The sequence below is a fragment of the Schistocerca nitens genome, chromosome 12 (assembly GCF_023898315.1).
Source record: "Schistocerca nitens isolate TAMUIC-IGC-003100 chromosome 12, iqSchNite1.1, whole genome shotgun sequence".
Taxonomy (NCBI): Eukaryota; Metazoa; Arthropoda; class Insecta; order Orthoptera; family Acrididae; genus Schistocerca; species Schistocerca nitens.
The window spans coordinates 14,211,409-14,238,343 of NC_064625.1; the positions used below are offsets into that span (position 1 = coordinate 14,211,409).

The window sequence follows — 26,935 nt, forward strand, 5'->3', positions numbered from 1 at the left end:
AACTGCTGTTTCACCAAGATTGTGTAACACTCCACACATCAGCCATAACAGTGGCGGAGCTTTGAACTGGTTCATTATCCACCCTATTCATCGAACTTTGTCCTAACTGACTTCTTCCTATTCCAACTTAAAATTTTGGCTTGCTGGGAAGAAATTGTCATATAATGTGGAAGGTACAGTTGCAGTCAATGAATATTTTGCAGTTTGATAGAACTTATTTTTCCGATGGAATGAAAAGGCTGGACGATCACTGCCCCAAGTTATATCCCTCTAAGGAGACTACGTCAACAAGCAATATGAGTTGTTCATGAAACAAACATTTTTTTTCTTGCTTTTTTACCAGACTGATCAAACCACCCTCATATTGTTCAGCTGATCTGACAAACTAAAATGAATAAATAAGAAGTTATTACCTTTAGGAATACCTTATGACTTATTTTCTACACAATCTTCAGATCAATTAACTTGCTCCAGATCATATAGTAAATATACTTATGTAACACACAAATAAATATAGCAACAGTGTGTTAAATTTGGTGAGAATGTAGACACAAGATAGTACTACAGAGAAATATGTTACTGCAACTTTTACTTCAAATTCACATTTATTGGGTTTGCAAATTCACAATCAAATTATCACAGTCCAACATAACCAAGCCATGGGCCTATGCTATCTCTCACCACAACCTAGATTTAAGAGGGAATTGGGAAATTTGAAGAAAGACTTATTTTGCATCACACTTTATCTCGTCTTCTTTTTGCATTGTCAGAAGATGGAAATTTTGTCTTTCGGCAGGCTACACAAGTCTACGAATAATGAACAGAATTTTTGGACCACTACTACGGCAGTTAATGAAATGTTGGAAACAACAGATGGTTTGAAGTATATAGATAATCAAATGTCAGTAACAGCCAGTGTATTCAATTTAGTAAGTCGTTAGAGCTCAACAAACAACAAATACTATTTGTTACAACCTGGTAGTTGTCTGAAAGTTAGTTGCTAATTTCCGGGTATAGCATAATTAATGCTCGTTTTCCTACACTGTCTACGGAAAATAAGTATATTATTTGTGTGTATACCGCTCTCCAAAAATAATAAAAATCGCTTTCCCTCTCAAGCTACAATGAATTAAGTTGCAAGGGGGAGAACTTGAAATGAGACTTACATGTATGGATTATGTCACAAAGACTGTGTAGTTTTCTAACAATTCCTTCTGAAATTGAACATGCCGTATGATGAGGCCGACAACCACCAGGTAGTAACAAACAGTATGTGCAACTCGTGTAAGCACGTAATACGAGTCGCCCAAATTTTGGTTACAATCTCAGATTTCTCGTTGAAAATGTGTTCGATAAAATTCCGAAAACAAACCATTGGTTACATTACAGAATGCTGTAAACATTGCTTCAGATATGATAGCGAATACTCCATGCAAACTTTAAATGTGATATGGTATTGCATCATGGATATTAATCAACGTAACACGTGCTGTATTGTCTGTACAGAAATGTCATTATTGTTATTGACGTCTAGACGTATCTACGAACCTTTTAATCCTCAGAAGACATTGTGCTGACGGCGTCTCCTTCTGCCAATCTGTATTTGTAATAGGGTCCCAATCCGAACCTAATGAACTGACAGCAGTAACAGCAACAACTTTAATATTTTGTGGCTTTGCCATTTTTCGTTTATATGGTCACGCAATGACACCGTGGCATAAAAATAACCCCAAATTTGATGAAACTCTGCAGCAATTTTATCGAGATTGTGGCAACTGTCCAAACTTAACGCTGTGCACAGCACAGCAGACTGCAACACAAACAACTTGCCCTCGCCATCACGGCTGTGAAACAGATGACAGGAGGGGCAAGTTTCACGTAAACCACCAAAGAAGTTCCGTACACACCAGCAGGCGCAAAATGCAATCAGATCAGAGAAGTAATAGTGATAAAATGGCTAATGCGGTAAATAGTGCGAATTCTTTACGCAGAATATTAGTCGGGATAAAGACTTTGGAAAATAGCGACACAGTTAAAATGGCCAGATTTGTAGACTGTCTTGTTAATTATTTTTCGCCAAATAGTTTATCTGTAAATGTCGGCTGCAAACTGGAAGAAGACGTGCTGGTATTATATCCCGCAAGTCCGAATTTTGTGGACGTTAAACGAGAAAAATCATTGTCGGACGAAAAACTTTATTCTAGTGGAACAGCGGATTTCGGAAATGTGGTGTTGCAGGTAAAGCAAAGGATAACAGAATTTTATACCAAATCCCTGCACTAAGCAACAAAACAATGTCAAATATTGTTGTAGCATTCCCCGACATGCCCCGTTATGTTATTGGAAGAAACGGAGGAGGCTGCTCTGTCAATCCCGGAGAGCACCCAAAACCGTGGAGTTCATGTTGGAGTGGCTATTATCCTGGAATCTTCAGATTCACATATTCTTTTGACCCAAAGGTCGGGTCACATGCGGTCATTTCCAGGAGCCTGGGTCCCACCCGGTGGAAATATTGGTAAGCTTTTGCTTTTACAGACATGTTGAGGGATGAAATACTTTTAACCTATGCAGTTGACGAATGTGTACTTTTTTTTATAAATTACTTCTAAATGCTTCCGAGACATGTCAGAAGGCTGAGTCAGTTATGTAGGCAACTTGTGAAAAACCTTAAAGCCTCCTAACTCATTTGCGGCCACTTCCCAAATCGATTCAGTATGTAGTAGAAACAGGCAACAGTCAGTGGACACACTTTTTTTAAAAAAAAAAAAAAAGTACGGGACTTTGGTTAAATATGTGGAATAAAAAAAGGTATGGGACTTAGGTTAAATATGTGGAACTCCTTAAATTATAGGAAGAGCTGGCAAATATTGTACATCATATCCAATGTAAAGATCATAATTAACTTTTGGCAGAGCAAATTCATAATAATCATTCAAGAAAAAATTCGCACGAAAAGTGATGCACGTTAAGTATCTATATATTAAGGATGACTTCATATTATTATAATAATGTTGTTATTATTTCTTCACAACACATGTACTACTATCATTTTTTTGGACCTTTGCTTGGAATACACTAACCATATCTGCCCTACCCTGCCCAGAAAGAAAGAAAGAAAGAAAGGGGGAATCTCCTTTGTTACGCTTTTGAAGCCAGTAAACTACAAATATGACACTCTTTGATGTACACTGTATACCTAAGCAGTTGAGTGCAAACTTACTGCCCAGCACTCCTATTTGCCCATGCCCCCTTTCCTGTGGCAAAAGATCTCAGTGTGCAACCTATACTTAAAGTCACTTGCGTTGTCAGCCTTGGAGAAGAAAATAAAAATGGGTCTTGCTGGCTGAATGAAGAAAATCTATATCCTTTGCAACAAATGTAAGTGGCCAGAATGAGCCAAGAATAAGTAGGCCTACTCTTTTTTGAGTCATAATCTTGTGTGTAATAGAGGAACAAATACACTTGCTAAAGGCATAATTGTCGCATTTCCCTACCCAGAAGTGACATCTGCAATTCTTTACTTTACTCGTGTACTTCTGTGTAGCAACTAATTGTGTTTCCAGCTGTGATTACATTTTACCTCCCACAAGGGTCGTTGGTCACTACTTCTTGTAAAAGAACAAGAAAGGAAATAGGAGAAATCCACTTAATTACAGACCCATATGACTATGCCAATTTGTAGTAGGATTTTGGAACATACGCTGTATTTGAACATTGTGAATTACCTTGAAGAAAATGATTTATTGACAAATAGCAGTGATTCAGAAAATATTGTTCTTTTGAGACACAACTTGCTCTCCGTTCCCATGAAGTAATTAGTGCTATCGACAGGGGACGTCAAGTAGATTCCATATTTGTAGATTTCCAGAAGGCTTTTCATATTGTTCCTCACAAGTGTCTTCAAATCACATTGCATGCCTATGGGGTATCACCTCACTTGTGGGAGCTCCTGTCAGAAAGGTCACAGTTTGTGGGAAGTGATAGAAAGTCATTGCGTAAAGCAGAATTAATATCTGGCATTCCCCAAGGAAGGGTTATAGGGTCTCTGCTGTTCCTGATGAACATAAATGACATAGGAGACAATCTGAGCAACCCTCTTAGGTTGTTTGCAGATGATACTGTCATTTACCACCTTGTGAAGTCATCAGATGATCAAATGATGAAAACCAATTGCAAAATGATTTAGACAAGATATCGGTATTGTGAAAAAAATGGCAATTGGCTCTAAGTAACGAATAATCCATATGAGTACTAAGAGATATCTGCTAAATTTTGGTTATATGACATAAATCACACAAATCTAAAGGGTAACTTAAATTGGAACGATCACATAGATAATGCTGTGGGTAAAGCAAACAAAACACTGTGATCTATTGGCAGAACACTTAGAAAGTGCATCATGTCTGCTAAAAACATTCTCTACACCACGCTTGTCTGCCCGCTTTTGGAGTACTGTATGCGGTGTGAAATCTGCATCTACATCTGATGGGACTGATGGAGGATGTCGGAAAGCTTCAAAGAAGGGCAGCTCATTTTTTATTATCACAAAATAGGTGAGACAGCACTACGGATACAATATGTGCATTGGGGTGGCAATCCATAAAACAGAGGCGTTTTTCGTTGCGGTAAGATCTCGTGAAATTTCAGTTGCCAACTATTCCTCCAACTGTGAAAATACTCTGTTGGCACCCACCTACATTGGGAGAAATGATCATCGTGATAAAATCATAGCTCACTCAGAAAAATTTAAGTGCTCATTTTTTCCAAGTGCCGTTCAAGAGCAGAACAGTAGAGAAATAACCTGAAAGTGGTTCAAGGAACCCTCTGCCAGACACTTAATTGTGAATTGCAGAGTAATAATGAAGATGTATTGTAACTGTTTGCAGATGCAGATGGCAGAAGATAATGGAACTCATCCTTTGCTCACAGAGTCTGGAGAGAGTTTGGTGGAAGGTGGGCTGCGTGAGCTGTATGAGGAAACCGGCCTCTGTCTGAACGTCGACCTCTGCCCAGAAAGCGGGCAGTCACCATCAATTTCACAGGGACCCTCTGTGCGTGTTTTGTGCCTTTGGGAGTCTGTATTCCCCCCCTTCTTGCCGGCGGGCCCTCCGCGGTATCACCACGCAGTCGTGTACCTTCATGTCATCGTTTCAAAGAACAAGGATGAGCTTCAGAATACAATAAAGGTATGCCTCTCGTCTTTCTGGTTTTGCCAACAGTACTTCCACAATGCCAACCTGCATGGATTCTTAAAACATTGATCATGTGCAACCCTACTCGCACTTTCCTCTCTTCACATACTGAAAGTTTTGGATGAAGGTAGTCAGGTACATGCAGCATTTGACTCAGTACCACACTTAAGGTTATTGTCCAAAGTACGATCATATGGGATATCGAGTGAAATTTGTGACTGGATTGAGGATTTTTAGGTACGGAGGACGCAGCATGTAATCTTGGATGGAGAGTCACCGTCAGATGACTTTGGATGTGCACCAGAGAAGTGTGTCTGGTTCCTTGCTGTTCGTGTTGTATATTAACGACCTTGCAGACAATATTAATAGCAACCTCAGGCTTTTTGCAGATGATGCAGTTATCTACAATGAAGTACTGTCCGATAAAAGCTGCATAAATATTCAGGCACATTTCGATAAGATTTCAAAGTGGCACAAAGATCAGCAACTTGCTCTAAATGTTCAGAAATGTAAAACTGTGCACTTCTTAAAAGGAAAAAACGTGGTATCCTGTGACTGTAATATCAGTGAGTCACTGCTGGAATCGGGCAACTCATACAAATACTAGGCTGAAATGCTTTGTAGGGATATGAAATAGAATGATCACATAGATTCATTCATGGGAGAGCAGGTAGCACACTTAAATTTATTGGTACAGTACTGGGGAAGTGCAGTCTGTCTACAAAAGAGACAACTTACAAATCACTTGTGTGACTAGTTCCAGAATATTGCTCAAGTGTGTACGACCTGTACCAGGTAGGAGTAACAGGGGATATTTAACACATACAGAGAAGGTCAGCAAGAATGATCAAAGATTTGTTTGATCTGTGGGAGAGTGTCACAGAGATACTGAAGGAACTGAACTGGAAGACTTGAAAAGAGATGTAAACTATTCTTAGAAATTCTCCTGACAAAGTTTCAAGAACTGGCTTTAAATGATGACTCTTGACAATATTCTACAACCCTATATATATCGATCACATAGGGATTGCGAGAATAAGATTAGAATAATTACTGCACCCGCAGAGGCATTTGAACAGACGTTCTTCCTGTGCTCCATATGTGAATGGAACTGGAAGAAACCCTAACAACTGATCCAATGGGATGTTCACTCTGCCACACACTTCAGTGATTTGCAGGGTACGGATCTGGATGGAGATTAGAACAGTATTATGTTGAGGGATGAGACGTACAATGCTTAATGCAGAGAAGCAATAAGGCTTGTGGAATTAGCATTATGATACATGTAAACTGCTTAAACAAATCTTTATTTGCACTGTGTATGTTGTCGTATACAAACAGTAAAAAATAAGAAAGCTAGCATACTTTACTTACTTTCATTCTACAGTGGCAGATTTCAGTCCGTGGCAGAATAGTGGAAAAATGCAGTCAGTCAAAAAAGGAGATTGCTCGCAAATCATTTCTCGATCAATCCTAGATTCTCTCTTAAGTGTGTGTGACTTATACTAGATAGAGACTCGGAGTATAAACAAAGAAAGGCTGCCGAATGGTCACAACTTTGAGACACGAGAGAGTCTTCAGGAATGTTGAAAAACATGAATTGGCAGACACTTGAAGATTATCCCATAAAAGACACATAGAAAGTTTCGAGGGGGCAATATTAATTGAAGAATCTAAAGGTATTCATCCCCCTATGTATCGCTCCTGTTGGGATCGTGTAGACAAGAATTAGACTAATTAACTGCGCATAGAAAGCATTTCTTTCTGTGCTCTGTCCACAGTTGGTACAAGGAAAAAACCGTAACATGTGTTATCGTTCTAAGCACCCTCTGACATACACTTCAGTGTGTGTTTTTTAATGTGAATGGTGTGAGGTTTACGATTATTGATCTGACTGTTATGGGTTGTAAAATAGGTTACTAATTTTTGTATGCATTTCGTGTACTATACGTTTCTCAGAATATGACAGGATTTCTTTGGGTATTTTTTTGTATTTCATTGTCACAGTTTGGTTCTGTGATGCTGAAGCCAACACAAGTGAGTGGGAGAAAACGCGTTGTGGTGACGGACTGACCTGTAGTGTAGTCCAATGATGGTTTCAAAGACTTTGTGAGGTATTTTCTAAATGTCACAATTTCTGAGGTGGTTATTATGCAGGAACCTAAGACCACAGTTCAAATTTTCTGGAATATTATGTTTTACATGACAACATTTTGCACAATATATTTCCATTTCGCTGTCATTGAGCGTTATTTTCTCACTGGCTGTGCCATTGTGCCTAATCATTCACAGTGCAAAGAGTTACCAACTACATCATTTATTGCAAAAGTCGCTGACACCATAAGTGGAGTTTTACCTAAAATTCAGTTTATGAGGATCCCAAAGAATTTGTCAGTGCCCAAATGATTTGTATACTTTTAGAAATCTCAAATAACGTGTTTGAAATCTGAACTCTGCATATCTTCAGTGTCAGTAATGCGGTCAGTGTAAACAGTGGTTTTCTGTTTGGTGGTGTGTGACTGCAATATACTAAGAACTTTTGCATGCACCTATGTTTATTGTACATTTACATGTTATGTGACAAATTTGTTATTACCTCCAAATGAAATCATTTAGGAATTGTTCACTATTTCACTTAGGACCTGTGGAAAAAAATTGTATAACCCTTTTTTCTTGTAAATTTGTGTTATGTGTTCTTGGTTTTATACATGTTCTACGTCCTGAATAATCTCCTCATTGTGTATTTATGGTACAAAAAGTATATCTAAACTAATCTGTGACTGAGACTGTAATGGACAGTAACGAATTTCAAAGAAATTTGTGCAGCCTGCTGCATGTGTTTGCATGCAGAGGAGAAGTCACTCACCTTTTGGAATACTGCATCTTAGCTGCCAGCAATTTGCACAGAACAACCAGTTATGCCACTTTAATAAAAATGGGGGATGGGAGGCAGTCCTCAGTTGACAGGTATGGCACAAGGAAAATGCAATCGCTCTCCAAAGGAGGTTGCATACAAAACATTCCGGCAGTGCGTACTAGAATATTACTAGAGGATATGGAACTTGTACCAAATAGCATAACGAGAGCTATTGAACATAAGCAAGGAAGGGCAATATGACTGGTGACAGGTCTGTCTGACCCACGGGAATGTGTCACGGAAATGAAGCCCGAACCTGAACTGGCAGATGCTGACACGATAGGCACGGATGGTCCCGCGAAAGCCTATATTTAAAGTTTCAAGAAATAGTATTAATTAAAGAATTTAGATGTCTTCATCAACTCCCTTTATGACACGCCAGTGCAGACTGCAAAGATGAGATTGAAGTAATTACTGAAAGAACAGAGGCATTTCATCAGTCCCTATTCCCACTCTCTGTTCCAGAAAGGAACAGGAAGAAACCCTAAAAACTGATAGGCTACAGTGGGAAGGAACATCCACCCTGCAGAGTATTGCTGTAGATGTGGACTACCAGTAGTTATCTATTCCTTCCTAAAGCCTGTCGTGGAAGTACGAATGATCAAAATGCAGCCATTAGCTATATTTTGAATGTGTCATTCATTCTCGAAACAATGATAATCTTGGACATGCAAGTTTTCTTGCTTGTAGATAATAGTACAAAATGTCACTGAGAACACATGACCACCACAGACATCACATTGATTTTCTTAAGACCCATTCTTCTTGCAGAGGAAATACTTGAAGGTTAATATTAAGCTACCATTGATGTTTAAATATCCTTTCCTTCACACATTAAACCCGTAAATCCCATAATTAAGCTAGCCTTGAGGACGTTTTACAAGTCAAGTTATACATTAACTGCCACAAGCAGCCACTCTTGGCTACTGTAAAGTACAGCGTAACACGAGGCACAGTGTAACATTTGGATTTGGGTATAAGTTTTCATGTTGGTAGCCTTGTGTTTAATCTTCTGTAATTGTCATTTGTTATCACTAGTGGCACGTGTAGTTTGGAAGTGGTTAAAATTCAACTTTGGTGCCTAGTGAAAAAAAAAATGTGTTTCAAAGTATGTAAAGTAAATTTTTGTAACAATATTATGGGAAGGATAGTTGCTACTCACCATAAGAGATGCTGAGTCACAGATAGGCACAACAAAAAGACTGTCAGGAAGCAAGCTTTTGTCCAGTGAGGCCTTCACAGATAGGCACAGTAAAAAGACTGTCAGAAAGTGAACTTTTGGCCAACAAGGCCTTCGTGTGCGTGCGTGCGTGCGTGCGTGCGTGCATGCGTGCATGTGTGCACGATTTACCTGTTTCCGACAAAGGTCTTGTTGGCCGAAAGCTCACTTTGTGACAGTCTTTTTGCTACGGCCTATTTGTGACTCAAAATCTCCACTATTTGGTGAGTGCAACTATCATTTTCATGTTATTGTTGTTGTTGTTGTTGTTGTTGTTGCGGTCTTCAGTCCTGAGACTGGTTTGATGCAGCTCTCCATGCTACTCTATCCTGTGCAAGCTTCTTCATCTCCCAGTACCTACTGCAACCTACATCCTTCTGAATCTGCTTAGTGTATTGATCTCTTGGTCTCCCTCTACGATTTTTACCCTCCACGCTGCCCTCCAATGCTAAATTTGTGATCCCTTGATGCCTCAAAACATGTCCTACCAACCGATCCCTTCTTCTAGTCAAGTTGTGCCACAAACTTCTCTTCTCCCCAATCCTATTCAATACCTCCTCATTAGTTACGTGATCTACCCACCTTATCTTCAGCATTCTTCTGTAGCACCACATTTCGAAAGCTTCTATTCTCTTCTTGTCCAAACTGGTTATCGTCCATGTTTCACTTCCATACATGGCTACACTCCATACAAATACTTTCAGAAATGACTTCCTGACACTTAAATCTATACTCGATGTTAACAAATTTCTCTTCTTCAGAAACGATTTCCTTGCCGTTGCCAGTCTACATTTTATATCCTCTCTACTTCGACCATCATCAGTTATTTTTCTCCCTAAATAGCTAAACTCCTTTACTACTTTAAGTGTCTCATTTCCTAATCTAATTCCCTCAGCATCACCCGATTTAATTTGACTACATTCCATTATCCACGTTTTGCTTTTGTTGATGTTCATCTTATATCCTCCTTTCAAGACACTGTCCATTCCGTTCAACTGCTCTTCCAAGTCTTTTGCTGTCTCTGACAGAATTACAATGTCATCGGCGAACCTCAAAGTTTTTACTTCTTCTCCATGAATTTTAATGCCTACTCCAAATTTTTCTTTTGTTTCCTTTACTGCTTGCTCAATATACAGATTGAATAACATCGTGGAGAGGCTACGACCCTGTCTCACTCCTTTTCCAACCACTGCTTCCATTTCATGCCCCTCGGCTCTTACAACTGCCATCTGGTTTCTGTACAAATTGTAAATAGCCTTTCGCTCCCTGTATTTTACCCCTGCCACCATCAGAATTTGAAAGAGAGTATTCCAGTTAACATTGTCAAAAGCTTTCTTTAAGTCTACAAATGCTAGAAATGTAGGTTTGCCTTTCCTTAATCTTTCTTCTAAGATAAGTCGTAAGGTTAGTATTGCCTCACGTGTTACAACATTTCTACGGAATCCAAACTGATCTTCCCCGAGGTCCGCTTCTACCAGTTTTTCCATTCGTCTGTAAAGAATTCGTGTTAGTATTTTGCAGCTGTGACTTATTAAACTGATAGTTCGGTAATTTTCACATCTGTCAACACCTGCTTTCTTTGGGATTGGAATTATTATATTCTTCTTGAAGTCTGAGGGTATTTCGCCTGTCTCATACATCTTACTCACCAGATGGTAGAGTTTTGTCATGACTGGCCCTCCCAAGGCCATCAGTAGTTCCAATGGAATGTTGTCTACTCCCGGGGCCTTGTTTTGACTCAGGTCTTTCAGTGCTCTGTCAAACTCTTCATGCAGTATCTTATCTCCCATTTCGTCTTCATCTACACCCTCTTCCATTTCCATTATATTGTCCTCAAGTACTTCGCCCTTGTATAAACCCTCTATATACTCCTTCCACCTTTCTGCCTTCCCTTCTTTGTTTAGAACTGGGTTTCCATCTGAGCTCTTGATATTCATACAAGTGGTTCTCTTCTCTCCAAAGGTATTTTTAATTTTCCTGTAGGCAGTATCTATCTTACCCCTAGTGAGACAAGCCTCTACATCCTTACATTTGTCCTCTAGCCATCCCTGCTTAGCCATTTTGCACTTCCTGTCGATTTCATTTTTGAGACGTTTGTATTCCTTTTTGCCTGCTTCATTTACTGCGTTTTTATATTTTCTCCTTTCATCAATTAAATTCAATATTTCTTCTGTTACCCAAGGATTTCTATTAGCCCTCGTCTTTTTACCTACTTGATCCTCTGCTGCCTTCACTACTTCATCCCTCAGAGCTACCCATTCTTCTTCTACTGTATTTCTTTCCCCCATTCCTGTCAGTTGTTCCCTTATGCTCTCCCTGTAACTCTCTACAACCTCTCGTTCTTCCAGTTTATCCAGGTCCCATATCCTTAAATTCTCACCTTTTTGCAGTTTCTTCAGTTTCAATCTGCAGATCATAACAAATAGATTGTGGTCAGAATCCACATCTGCCCCTGGAAGTGTCTTACAATTTAAAACCTGGTTCCTAAATCTCTGTCTTACCATTATATAATCTATCTGATACCTTTTAGTATCTCCAGGACTCTTCCAGGTATACAACCTTCTTTTATGATTCTTGAACCAAGTGTTAGCTATGATTAGGTTATGCTCTGTGCAAAATTCTACAAGGCGGCTTCCTCTTTCATTTCTTCCCCCCAATCGATATTCACCTACTATGTTTCCTTCTCTCCCTTTTCCTACTGACGAATTCCAGTCACCCATGACTATTAAATTTTCGTCTCCCTTCACTACCTGAATAATTTCTTTTATCTCGTCATACATTTAATCAATTTCTTCATCATCTGCAGAGCTAGTTGGCATATAAACTTGTACTACTGTAGTAGGCATGGGCTTTGTGTCTATCTTGGCCACAATAATGCGTTCACTATGCTGTTTGTAGTAGCTAACCCGCACTCCTATTTTTTTATTCATTATTAAACCTACTTCTGCATTACCCCTATTTGATTTTGTATTTATAACCCTGTAATCACCTGACCAAAAGTCTTGTTCCTCCTGCCACCGAACTTCACCAATTCCCACTATATCTAACTTTAACCTATCCATTTCCCTTTTTAAATTTTCTAACCTACCTGCGCGATTAAGGGATCTGACGTTCCACGCTCCGATCCGTAGAACGCCAGTTTTCTTTCTCCTGATAACGACGTCCTCTTGAGTAGTCCCGGCCCGGAGATCCGAATGGGGGACTATTTTACCTCCGGAATATTTCACCCAAGAGGACGCCATCATCATTTAATCATACAGTAAAGCTGCATGTCCTCGGGAAAAATTACGGCTGTAGTTTCCCCTTGCTTTCAGCCGTTCGCAGTACCAGCACAGCAAGGCCGTTTTGGTTAATGTTACAAGGCCAGATCAGTCAATCATCCAGACTGTTGCTCCTGCAACTACTGAAAAGGCTGCTGCCCCTCTTCAGGAACCACATGTTTGTCTGGCCTCTCAACAGATACCCCTTCATTGTGGTTGCACCTACGGTACGGCCATCTGTATCGCTGAGGCACGCAAGCCTCCCCACCAACGGCAAGGTCTATGGTTCATGGGGGGGATCCTTTTCATAATAGTGTTATATTCCATCCTGGATTTTCCGTTGTTTGAAATAAATTTTTATTATAATATTAACGTTCTCTATATCGTGTATAGTCACAAACAAATGCTCTAATTTATGGCCATAATCACACACAAATTTATCATATTACATTCTGAGAAAGCACCTTTTTTTGAAACTTGTGAAATTATATGACACTTCCCTATGGAGCATAGTTTAGCATTTTAATGTCGGACTGTTAAAATGATGTGAATAGTGCAACCCATACATTGAAGTAGATAATGCAGTTAAAAAAGCATTTGAAGGTCGTTCAACAGAGTGGAAGATGAAACAGGAAAATAAAATGCAATCCAACAAGAGAAGTCTTCAAAAGAAGCTGACTTTTGTGGAGCCGTGTGATCCTTCAGAGTACTCAGACAATGAAGATGCTGAAGGTTAAAATGAGGGCAGAGTAGATGATGATATGCCAGCCAAGACAATTATGTTTCATGGAGTTCCCAAGCAAGCACCCAGTTCACTATATTGGTAAACTGATCAGGAATAAGGATGGCAATAGAGACATTTCTCTGTAGGAGAGGTAAAAATCAAAGTTGATACATGTGTCAGAAAAAAGTGTAGTAGGCCTAAAAAAAAAAAAATAATAAGGATTCTAAATATTATATATGACGGTAGTATCTGTTCCTGAAAGAACAGTTACCGTGGATGACCATGCAGCTTCGCTAGGAATGAAATGATAATTAAATGGGCACACTAGCTGCAAACAGGCATTGATGTACTTCATTGGGGACATGTTGAAAATGTGTGCCCCAAGCGGGACTCGAACCCGGAATCTCCTGCTTACATGGCAGACGCTCTATCCATCTGAGCCACCGTGGGCACAGAGGATAGTGCGTCTGCAGGGACTTATCCCTTGCACGCTCCGCGTGAGATACACATTCCCAACATGTCCACAACACTACATTCGTAGTGCGCCTAATAGATGTTTGCCCATCATACTCATTACTCGTGGCAGATTAATCTACCTAGTCCCGTATGAGTTCGGGCATAGCGTGTGCGTTCGCACAAGAAGGTCAATGGCCGGGAAGCCAAATTTTAACTATATATGACGGTAGTATCTGTTCCTGAAAGAACAGTTACCGTGGATGACCATGCAGCTTCGCTAGAAATGAAATGATAATTAAATGGGCACCCTAGCTGCAAACAGGCGTTGATGTACTTCATTGGGGACATGTTGAAAATGTGTGCCCCGACCGGGACTCGAACCCGGGATCTCCTGCTTACATGGCAGACGCTCTATCCATCTGAGCCACCGTGGGCACAGAGGATAGTGCGTCTGCAGGGACTTATCCCTTGCACGCTCCCCGTGAGATACACATTCCCAACATGTCCACGCCACTACATTCGTAGTGCGCCTAATAGATGTTTGCCCATCATACTCATTACTCGTGGCAGATTAATCTACCAAGTCCCGTACGAGTTCGGGCATAGCGTGTGCATTCGCACAAGAAAGTCAATGGCCGGGAAGCCATATTTTTAACTATACATGACGGTAGTATGACATCTATTAGGCGCACCACGAATGTAGTGGCGTGGACATGTTGGGAATGTGTATCTCACGGGGAGCGTGCAAGGGATAAGTCGCTGCAGACGCACTATCCTCTGTGCCCACGGTGGCTCAGATGGATAGAGCGTCTGCCATGTAAGCAGGAGATCCCGGGTTCGAGTCCTGGTCGGGGCACACATTTTCAACATGTCCCCAATGAAGTACATCAACGCCTGTTTGCAGCTAGAGTGTCCATTTTAATTATCATTTCATTCTAAATATTAGTTTCAGCAAATTAATTGTAGTTTGTGTTGAGAAGCATTTGAACAATACAAGCTATACCAAGATGAACATAGTTCCTCATACTTACTGCACTGTTCCCCAGTATGTATTATGTGCTCCGACTCGCATTGTGGCATACTAATATATTTTTCAAAATTTATGACATAACTTCCCTGTTACGCTGTGCTCCAGCTTTCCCTTCTGACAACAAATTATGACGGGCACTAATCCTCTCATTGCTAATTATGGAATTATAGACACAGTGGAAAGAACTACTGCTCTTTCTCTTATACTACTGTATTTGTCTCTTCACATCTAATATTTCAAAGAAAGCATTTTCTTAACACAGACATTTGTCAGGTTTGTTTATATTGAGAAAGTGAAAATCTTGTTATTACAGACATTAGAGTTACTAAGCATAATTTTACAGTCCATAGTCCCAGTACCATGATAAACTATTGGAGTAGCTGATAAGGTACTCATTTACATTGTTTTCAAATATGTAGGGATTTTCTATTTCCTACCTGATGTGTATCAGTGATCTGTTAGACTTTTGCCCCAGAGTATAAACTGCATTCCAAACCCTAGATATTAATTTATCAATATTCTTGTGTCATCAGCAAAACTTGCAGTTTTTTGAAAAGTCCTCCAACATCCCAGGGAAATCTATCATGGAGGTGAAGCATTGGGAAGTCAGGGGACAGTGAGTGAGTGAGACACATGTACGGGACAATTGAACTTTGCTCTCCTGTATGTGTGGAAAAGTGGAAACTTAGGTATTCACAAGATCAGATAAAAAAAGCTTTGACCTTGTTTTTCTTCTGTTTATGAATACAGATTCTTATCAGGGAGCTGCACGTATCTTGAATTGTTTTTTTATCTACAGTGATCATTCCGCAGTACTATGTAAGCTGATTATTTACACGTAGTAAACAGGTATTTATATAAAATGATTTGGCACTACTGCAATGAGCTTTTCTAGATGGCCTCTTTTTATAAGGGACTTGTATATTTCAAGATACTGCTTTGGCGATTGTTAATTAGAGATGTGATCTACCAAAACTACAGTTCATTACATAAATGACTCTAAATGGTAGGATTTCCAGTAGTATTCTAGGAAAAGAAACAAACGAATGTGTGTGAAGGAAACTGGGAGCCAACAACAGTCGAAAGAAACAGATTGCAGATGTCAGGCAGTTAGCTTGGACCCTGGTCAACATAACCTCATTCAAACATGAGTTGATTTGTGACTGCATCATAAAGTTGTTCTCGATTGAAAATGTCAGTTTACAAGCCTAATTCTCGTCATTTGCAGGAGGTGTCACTGTAATGTTTCAGTATGAAGAAAACAGCGGCTGAGTCTAATCAAATGGTCTCACGTACATATGGTAAGGACGCTATTAGTGAAAGACCGTCTCATGAGTGGTTTCAATGCTTCAAGAATGGTGATTTTAACATCTTGGACCGGCATAGTGGTGGAAGAGAGAATGTTTTCGAAGATGCAGAATTGGAGACATTGCTGAATGAAGACTCACATCAAACTCGAGAAGAATTGGCACGATTAGTGGGAGTGACACAGTAATCCATTTCAAAATGTCTCAAGGTTATGGGTATGATTCAGAAAGGAGGAACTTGGGTCCCGTGTGAGTTGAAACCAAGAGACGTTGAATGGTGTTTGTGAACAGTTGCATCAGAGGTAAAAACGGAAGGGATTTCTGGATCGCATTATGTCTGGGGACAAAAAATGGGTTCATTAGAATAACCCTAAATGCAAAAAATCATGGGGATATCCCGGCCATGCTTACACATTGACGGCCAAACCGAATTTTCACAGCTCCAAGATCATGCTCTGCATTTTGACCCCACGTTGCAAAAGAGGTCAAAAAGTGCTTGACAACGTTAAAATTTGAAGTGCTACCCCACCAACCGTATTCTCCAGATATTGTTCCCTCTATCACTTGTTTAGATCAATGGCTCATGGCCGGGCTGACCAAGACTTCTGATATCATGAAGACGGCACAAATTGGATCGATTCGTGGATCGCTTCAAAAGATGAACAATATTTTCGATGTGGGATTCGTACACTGCCCGAAAGATGGGAGGAAGTAGAGGCCAGTGATGGAAAACACTCTGAATGATAAACATGTAACCAGTTTGTTTCATTAAAGCCTCAAATGCTGGGGAAAAAACGAGGGAGGCAAAGTTGTACACCTTTTATTATTTTGTTCTTAATAGAATGTTCATCATGATCAAAGGCAACTGTTTCCTATTTTTATTGATCAGTATGAAAATTGTTTGCAAAACAACAGAAAAATGTTTTGTAGAAGCTTGATGAAGCAATGTTTGATACGTTTGTTGTGTTATTTTCTTTCATGAACTGTTTTTTTCTATTGCTACATGATAAATCTGTATTTTAACAATGGAATGAAAAGGTAGATTGCTACTTACCACAAAGATGATACAGTAAGTTGCAGACACGCACTTTTAATTGTGCCTCTCTGCAACTTAATTTGTCAGTTTACAGGAAGTAGCAATGTATCTTTGCCTTACATTGTAATATTCTAACCTGGAGTTTCCACTGTTTGAATCTGTATTCTGATTTTTACTGCATCATCTCTTTGTTTCACAATACATATCAACAATTTGCAGTTTCAGTGTTGCTGTAGACAATGTTTATTTTTGAGTAACAGACAGGAGGATAACTGTATAGAACAGAAATGTTCCATAGGTTACACAAACAGGGTCATTTTTTCCATCATGTACAAACTCTGGGAACTTGATTGATGAGAGGATACGGAACAAATAAGGTCTAATGAACTTATGTCTGGAAATCCATATTAGAGACCATATATTCAATCATATTTTTTTACAGAGACTGTGGTCTAATATGCGCTGTATCACGCAGCCACAGTTGCAGTATGCGTAGTTTCTTCCTAGAGGGAGGTACTGTTCCTCATACATGATGCCTTAGTGCCCTCTCCTGCCATAGTAATTGGTAATGTGTCCGATTCACTTCTCTTGCTGATTCACCTAGTAGTGGGTGTGATACAGCATTGAACAAAATGGTTCCGTATTCGAATCGAGAGCTTGCCGACGTGGTGTTTACTTACAGAAAGGCAAATGGCAATGAGCGGCGGGTAGCAAGGTTCTATCAGGAGACCTATCCCTACCGACCACAACCACAGCATTCAGTGTTTGTGTTTTGCCATTTGTGTGAGACAGGGTCGTTTCAGGCAGTAAGAAATCATGAAGGACATACCCAAAATGTTCGGACACCAGACTTGGAGGAAAATGTGATCAACAATGTGGAAGGCGACTGCCGTATTAGTACCAGGCAGTTGACCCGCCAGAACAGGGTGAGAGAGACTACCGTGTAGAACATTCTCCGTGATCATGTATGCATCCCATTCCAGATGCAGACACGTGTGAGCAGCATATTCATGCTGCCTTGTCGATGTGAACATGCGAGACAGAATATGCTACAGCATGTACTTGCATGCGTTAAGACACGTGGAAACCATTTTCAACATATACTCCGACTGTGGCTGCATGGTACAGTGTGTATTAGACTGCAGTCTCTGTAACACTGTGTGATTGAATAAATGGTCTCTAGCATGAAAATCGTGCACTTCCACACTTAAATTAGTTATACCTTTTTTGTTACATATCCTCTCATCGATCAGTCCCCAGAGTTTGTACGTGGTAAAAAAAAATCATCCTGTATATGCTCACTCCGTCCTAGGGGAATCTGTGGAGACACTGATTGCATACACAAACAAAGCAATCGAAATAAGGTAACACTGATAAGTATGCAGTACACCTAGCATACGGGTAACAGGGTTATATCTTGAACGACCAAGGGAACTAGAAAAACTACTGTAATCTACACCAACTTAAGAGAGCCTGTGGTAGTTTTACAACTCTGTGAGTAACCATGTTTGAAGTGGAACCTGCGAGATGGGTGTATTCATTCAAGTGGCACACAAAGTACACTCGACTGTTGCAGTTGAGCTTTACACTAATGTAGTGATTCTTCAGTTTCTCCCAGCATATTTGTTGACTGAACAGTCTGCAAGAGTACTGCCAGTTCATAGTGTCCTAAGGACACAATATTTCAATGATAAGACGTGTCACCATTCTTAGGTGTGCTGACGAACTGAGCTGAGGGTGCGTGGCCGACTCCGTCTGTGCGCTAGCGTCGGCATCTGTGTTAACGTTGATATAAGTTCTCTTTTCGGCCTGCTTGCCAGATCATTTTATTTACTGAGAGTCTTGTTAATTAAACTCAGTGCTGGTTCCCAAGCCTTGCTTAAGATTATAGGTGCCGTCTCAGTTGATGAGATTGTCTTGGCTACAAATTTGTATGGCCTCTCTAATGTCCCAGTATTTAGAAGTCTGTGCAATCGTTGACTCGTTGGGATACATCAGTCAAGTGCCCCTCTAGTGTTCTCGCTGGCATCGTCTGTCCACTATGTCGTCCCACATAGATATGGAATCTGGTATACACTGGCCTTTTGCAAACGGAGGTCATCTTCGACACTTTCCAATAAAGCTCATTTTTTATCAGGCATGGAAAAGACTGTTTTGACTTGGTGCTTGTTTAATATGTGTCATATTTTCCCTGATGGTGCGCTAGTGTACGGTATAGAGACAGTGGCTGCCTCTTCCTCCGTGGCTTCTTCAGGCTGTACTGTTGTGATGGAGTGGAGAGCGCACCTAATCTGCAATTCTGGTTACGGTGAATGGCAGATGATGCACGCTGAGCTCCCGAACTGCCAGTTTATCGTGCCAAACTGCCACAATACTTCGGGGATCAGGCATGTCGCCCTCGTCAGGTGTGCTGACGAACTGAGCTCTCGAGGGTGCGTGGCCGACTAATATCCACTGCCGCCACGAGCCACTCCGTCCACGTGTTAAAGAAAGCCAATCAAATGGAAGTACAAAGAGTGCTCTAAACTGAGGCCAGTTCGGAAAAGGCCAATAAAAGATCGCATGTCGCATATTACAACTGTGGCAAAATGAATGGGACACTTCAGGCACTGACAGAACTTATGAATTTCTCCCTAACATCAGGGAGAGATTACAAATGAGATTTTTTAACTCATCAAGAGGATTGATACATTACCTGTCTGGCTATGGCCCTTATACCATGCATGTATATAAAATGAGAAGCTAAAATAGGCCGTACAAATCACATTTTCTTGGATAATTGTAAGAAACTTCCTGGCAGATTAAAACTGTGTGCCGGACCGAGACTCGAACTCGGGACCTTTGCTTGTGTATTAATTATTTATTTCTGGTACTTAATTTAAAAAATGAGATTAAAAAACTATTACTACTGCTACAAAACTACTTTAAGACACTTAACCAATTACACCCGCGGCAGTGCAGGCACACCAGGACACACATTGTGGGACTGCATGCACTATGTAGATGCAGCTGTAATGGACATAAGGTATTAAGGATATGGGATTCCAAAGTAGCACAAAGGAGCGAGTCGACCTGGCAAATCTTTGACTATACTGTAGCCCCAGTATCAAGGAAGGCCAAGGAAGACTTCACGAGACATTCAGCCCTAAGTCACCATGCTGCCTTCCAAGCTAGACGACATACTCTGCAGATGGAGAGAAGATGACAGGTTGAGGGGCCGACCACTGAGTAAAATACTGTCCCAAGAATCTACATTGCATTGGTGCAAGTGACCACGGAAGTGTGGAGTTCAAGAAGTAACAGTGACGGTCGGAATTACTCGCTACAATGGAAATGCTGCTGACGTGCTGCCCAATGCCCAAGGAACCCAGCAGACTATGGCTGTTGACAGGAGTATGACGACGACAGATCTAGTAGCGGAAACAACCATCTACAAGTCAAATGCACCAAAATAAGTGAACGAACTCTGTAGTGTTTGTAGTAGTTTAGTAGCTGGGTAATTGGTTAAGTGTCTTAAAGTAGTTTTGTAGCAGTAGTAATAGTTTTTTAATCTCATTTTTTAAATTAAGTACCAGAAATAAATAATTAATACACAAGCAAAGGTCCCGAGTTCGAGTCTCGGTCCGGCACACAGTTTTAATCTGCCAGGAAGTTTCTTACAATTATCCAAGAAAATGTGATTTGTACGGCCTATTTTAGCTTTTCAGATAATAGGCTGTAATTATGATCAATAAATAAATATGAACTGCCAGTGCACCCCTGTACTGTTCGATCAATTGTTTAATGTAGTTTGTTGTTTTTACCTGCACCATATTCATGTATGTAATTGAGAAGATTGTGTCACTATATTACCAAGTCGATACTGAATACAACTTCCCAGTGCATCAGTGCCTACACATCACCATACACTTAGCTGTCTTTAAACCTGTACACTGTATAAGTATGAGGAATGAATGTTTCTGTGGAGTAAGATCAGTCACTCTGACATGATTTTATCACCTTCAACCCCTTCAGAGCACTGGGTAATGGGTCAAATATAATTATGAAACTGTGTTAATCAACAGATATCATACACTTTTTTTCCTTAGTATTATAATTTTGAAACAAAGGAACAGTGTTGTGTCTGAACATCAGTCTATAAAGTATTGGAAAGAGAAAACAACATGCTTTTCGTGGTCAGTGCGATCAAGCCATTTAATTCATTTATATTTGTTTTTGTATGGGGTCCCTGCATCACTTTACTGCTTCAGCTTACACTGTAGAGAAATAAATTGTGCAAATACATAATGCTTTTTTACTAACTGTACTGAGTGTGAAGCTAGGAGTTCTCTGGTGCAGTGAATGGTTTGGGGTAGAGGCAGAGGTATTATTATGTGGGGCGTTTTTATGCAACACTAAGCAGGGCACCATCACATCCTGTCTCACTAGTGAACGGAACTAGAACTGGTGTCTGGGTGTCTGCTCATGCTTGCTTACAGCACATACTTTGTTAAACAATGCATTGCCCCACGACTATAGTTAATACACTCTGCTTATTTGCTCCTTGTCCTCAGGTGATGAACATTGTAACATAGGCAAGAAAAGATATAAAAAACTGACTACATTGCATACATCCCTAAGATACGATTAGGTTTGTTATATGCAGCAGTAAGGCAAGCTGTTTAAAAATATCTGTGCTGTATTTTCATACCAAAAAGTCACAAATACTACCTCCATGTACATACTAAGCAATAGGCATACTTTTTTAAATGCACAGTTGTTAGTACAAAAATTAGTGTTCAACAACAACAACTACTGTCTGTGACTCAGTGGGCTAGTGCAGTTTTTCAATTGGATGGCACTTAGGAACTTGGACGTTCCTATCCTGCAGCATTCCTGGACAATATCCACATCATTAAGAAGCGAAGACTGGGTAAAGCAAGTGTTTGCATACATTTATCTTAAGGATTTCATGAAGTGAAGTAACATAGTGTGAGGTTTTTTTCAGCATCAGATTTTAACTTCACAGAAGTGCACTTTTTAAACAGACTCCCACTCCCCTACTTTTCCCCAGTACGGTAATCCTTTTAGTTTTGTAAAGCTTATTCTCTCTTAATTACCTCCCTTGAGTCTAACCCTTCACAGATGTTTAGATGAACAAAACTTTTTTAAAAAATTGTTTAGTCACATCCTTTTGTAACAGTTTCCTTTGTACTGCAGCTAGATCCAGATGAAGTCCAGGCATGTGTCTGGCTGAACGAAGAGGACGTGAGGGCACTGGTATCCGACAACGCGACCAGTCGTACGGTCCTGCAGTGGAAAGCGGGGCCAGGCAGCGACATGACACCCAAGCTGACCGCCCTGTCGTCGATGTTCCTGGCTCCGTGGCTTGACGAACCCCTAACCGGGGTGCAGGCGGCTCTCTATGGCTGGCTGCGTCTCAAAGACAGTTCGAGGGGAGGGTGCGGAGGAGTGAAAGGCAGCTGCAATAAAAGCTTTGAAAGCTGTCGGATATAGCACACTAAATTAGAGCCATAGCCCTGTATGTATATTGTGGGCGTGGGCCGTACAAATCTGTGATAGTTGGCATTCTATAAGAAAATGCCTCACAATGTTTACAGTACTATTTTTTAATGGTAATGGTTTTGCAAAATATATTTAAAGACTTTTATTGCTCTTGTAAGAAGGTTCGTATTTGAGACATTGGTTACTTGCCATTTTTCTCACAACAGGAAGAAATAATATATAGAAGTTTATTTTGTGCAGGTAGGGCCCTGTAGATTGTATACATTTGAAGAAAAAATCATAAGCTACTGCTAAAATAATTCTTTATGTACTACTGGTTTCAAGCTTCTGACCATCTTCAGGTATTTTATACAAGAATGGAGCTATATGGGGCACTTCAAGATGGGCAACACTGTCCACCATATAGTGGAGATGCTACATCACAGATAGGCACAACAAATAGACTGTCAAACAAAAGCTAACAAAGCATTCTTCCGAATTACACACACACACACACACACACACACACACACACACACAAAAATGAAGATGATATTAACATTTGCTAAACCAGTGTTTAGCATTCTGATGGTGACAGAAGAATCTGCTGAAACTAGTAAAGCAAAATAAATTTTCTAATTGTGCAACTGACTCGATTTCTTTGTGAAATAAAGAATTATTTCAGCAGCAGCCCACAGAAGTCTTCTAGCAAATCCTTTCTTCTGCCCTCCCCCTCACCCCCCAAAAAACCAACAAAAACAAAAAACACACAACACATAGAAACTTTTTATTGGTGGAAACACTAGGACGACTTACAGCTTCAGCCCTAAGTAGCATTAGTCAGTTTCCTAAAACTATACTTAATTTATGCACTGCCACACAAGACTGGCAAATAACTTTGATAAAGAAGAAAATCAGAAGAGTAGATACCCTTTGGTTCGTGGATGACAAGGTTGTTGTGGCTGCTTCTGAAGACGAACCCCCATGAGTAGTCTTCCGACTAAGTAAAACTGCAGAGGAATACGGTTTAGAAAATTCTATAACCAAAATAGAAATTATGGCTAGTCAAGTAAAGGAATTAGTATGAGTCAGCATTTACGAAGGCACCATATTATAGAATTTATGTATGATTTTAACTGCTAATTATCATAGGCAACAAGACAACAATAAATAACAAATGTTCCAATATTTATGTGCCTCTGAAAGATAACTCTTTGGAGGAAGGAAACACCCTGAAATTCTATGAAATGTTAGAATGTTATGTTTCAGAACGGTGCACTAAACTGATTGCTGTACATTAAGTGGATAAGAAGACATGTAAGGAATTGCATATAGTTACTGCCTGGTAGATTTAAACTCTGTGTTCAGTGGTGGCTTTAACCGAGGACCTCACCTTTAAGCCACCATGGCATGACTCACCATCTGTCCTACGGCTTTACATGTGCCTGCATCAGTACCTCTCGTGACTCGTGCCTGGATACCTCGGTAGGTAAGAGCATTGCCAGCAAAAGGGAAGGATTCATTCCAGATACATACAGTCAGGTTAACAGAAAAAATTAAAAATACAGGAAAAAGTGGTATGAACAGTAAAAGATTTTAAATGTGTTTCCACTGGAAGAAGAGATCAAGTGCTAACCTAAAAGAGATTGAGTCTGCAGTTAAAGTTGGAAGCCAGTAGGTCTAATCCTTGTCTAGTGATGATGATATAGTGACCTTGCCTTTACTATGAAGTTTAGTGTGATAGATACTCACAGTTAACTCATTCCAAGCAACGTCCGTAATTTAACTTAACTTCAAAACTACTGCACAATGTAGCTGTTCATTTTTGTATCTTATAACTGTAAATCATCCTGTGTTGTGTAGCCTGTGAATAAGAGAGTTAATATAAGTCCATGGGCAGCCACAGCAATTGTTTGTTTAAATAAAATCATTTTGGGTTTTCGCTGCATCGCTATAAAACACTAAAACAAATTATACCACCAAAATTTTGAGTGTCCTTGCAACAGTCCTGTTCAGAGCAGCGGAGTAGTCACCCTGAAGAGGACTGCTGCAAAGTCAATAGTTGTTTTAGTGTTTTTATAAAGTGCCACCCAAAATGATTGTATTCAAAAAGAATTAATATTTAGTACTGAACTGATATCAGCACAGTTCACGGCCCATCAGCAGGTGAAGAGTGATTCTTTTCGCATATATGACTAGCTGTGTTTACTAATGCAACCCAAACCTTGCTGAAAATATAATGTAAGTTGGATTGATAAAAAATCTGCTCACTAAGTGGTGGCATGAAAAAACACACACAAAAATTAAAGAAATGTGCAAGATTTCAGACTCAGTGGGTCCTCCTCTAGGTGGGACTGAAGGGGAAGCAAGAGAAATGAAGGAAAAGGAGTAACAAGATTTACCAAATGAGAATAGTTACAGAAAAGTTGCCCAAAACTTCAAGTCAGAGAGATCTACTGGACAGGATGAGAAGGAAAGAAACCCATGTTGAGGAGTAATTCGTCAATAGCAGTGGATGTGACAGGTCCTCTAGAAACAGCATTTTGCACCTGGGCTGTTATTAGATGTGAGTAGATACTTATAATAATATTCAGCTGGAATGTATTGCAGGGCTGTGCATGCAGGTAAACAGAAAACAGTGATAAGCAGGGGTGTGTGTGTGTGTGTGTGTGTGTGTGTGTGTGTGTGTGTGTGTGTAAGATTACACTGACAAGTGAGCTATATCGACCATACTCACCAAGCATAACAAGAAAAATACTCAAGTGGTGTTAAACTATTGGCTTTTTTAGATACAAATTCAAATAATCAGTTTGTGTTGATGAAAAGTTTACAGCTCAGATGATGAAATGGTCTTCTATTTGATGCAGCTCTCCACACCAATCTCTGCATTACGACTGTAAACCTTCATCCCTATAATGCCTGACCCCTCCCTCCCCTGCCCTTTCCCCTAATCTCTCTCTCTCTCTCTCTCTCTCTCTCTCTTCCCCCCCCCCCCCCCACCCCCTCTCTAGATTTCAAAACTGACTATTCCATGAGGGGTGAGGGCCTCAAGATGTGTCCTATCAACTGATCCCTCATTTTAGTCAATTTCTGCTGTAAATTTCTTTCTCTTCAGTTCAGTACCTTCTCATTACTTATTTGATCTAATCTTCAGCATTCTTATGTAGCACCATATTTCAAAAGCTTTTATTCTGCTCATGTCTGACCACTTATTGTCTCCATTTCACTTTCTTTACTTCTTCCACACAAATAGCTTCAGAAAAAGACTTCCTAATCCATAAATTTATATTATATTTTAACAAACAGCTCTTTTTCAGAAATGTTTTTTCTTGTTATTACCACTCTGCATTTTATATCTTCTCTGCTTCAGGCGTCATTAGTTATTTTGCTGCCCAAACTGTCAAACTCACCAACTGCTTTTAGTGTCTCATGTTCTAATGTTTCCCCTCAGCATCACCTGAATTGACTACATTCTGTTAACTTGTTTTACCTTCATTGATATTTGTCTGATAACCACTTTTCGGGATACCATCCATTCAGTTTAACTGATCTTCAACGTTCTTTGTTGTGTCTGGCAAACCTCAAAGTTCTTACTTCTTCTCCCTGTACTGTAATTCCCTTTTCAAATCCCTCTTTGGTTTCCAGTACTGCTTGATCAGTGGACTGATTCAATAATACTCACTTCTTCTTATGTTTCTTTCTTGTCACACAAGCAGTGGAAAGGGCTGATGCCAGGATGATCACTGTTGAAGCTATAGCTACAAGTAGATGACGTGCGAAGGTGGTCGAGGCTCTGGACTCAAAACCACACAGGGTCACCTAGATTTAGATTTTCCACAATTTCCTTTAATCACTGAAGGCAAATGCTGGGCAGGTTCCTTTGAAAATGCTGCAGCAAATTCTCATTCCTATCTGAACTTGAGCTTTGTCCCTGACCTCATCGCTGAGAGGATATTACACTCTGGCCTACCTTCCTTGTAAGCAAATTCTCTTTGTGTCTAGACACTCACGTGGAGAATCTTTGGATCTGTAAATCCGGATGGGCAACTGCATCATTGTTATTATTAAACATTGTACAGTTTCAGTTTCCTGTATACTGTTCATTAGCCTCTTCCATTTCCTTTTGTCCACTCATAATCCATCACAGACATCATCATCCATTGTCAGTGATGTCATCTTTGATCACGCCCATCCACTGGGTTCTGGGTCTTCCTGCAGGAAGACTGCCTTTTCCGGATTTACTTGGGAAGTTTTTGTAGACTCTGCCTCATTATATGTCTGTACCACCATTGTCTGGATGTGCTGATTCG

At 40.1% G+C, this 26,935-nt stretch overlaps 2 protein-coding genes and 1 non-coding gene across 3 annotated transcripts in view; 1 reads left to right on the forward strand and 2 right to left on the reverse strand.

Moving 5' to 3' along the window:
• Positions 1 to 1,866, reverse strand: part of LOC126215041 (ubiquitin-conjugating enzyme E2 Z-like) — a 30,454-nt gene extending 28,588 nt beyond the window's left edge. The window contains exon 1 of the mRNA XM_049941678.1: positions 1,549 to 1,866. Within this exon, the coding sequence (XP_049797635.1) occupies positions 1,549 to 1,682 (134 nt within the window). The 5' untranslated portion in view covers positions 1,683 to 1,866. The remainder of the gene's footprint in view (positions 1 to 1,548) is intronic.
• On the forward strand, positions 1,856 to 23,272 carry LOC126215043 (nucleoside diphosphate-linked moiety X motif 17-like). The gene is made up of 4 exons (XM_049941682.1): positions 1,856 to 2,238; positions 2,314 to 2,515; positions 4,930 to 5,186; positions 22,341 to 23,272. The coding sequence occupies exons 1-4, from the start codon at positions 1,921 to 1,923 to the stop codon at positions 22,635 to 22,637; spliced, it is 1,074 nt and encodes a 357-aa protein (XP_049797639.1). The 5' UTR covers positions 1,856 to 1,920; the 3' UTR covers positions 22,638 to 23,272.
• Trnat-ugu (transfer RNA threonine (anticodon UGU)) lies at positions 14,129 to 14,203 on the reverse strand. Its single transcript has one exon. It is a non-coding gene; the product is annotated as a tRNA-Thr (tRNA).
• Positions 23,273 to 26,935: the final 3,663 nt, after the last annotated feature.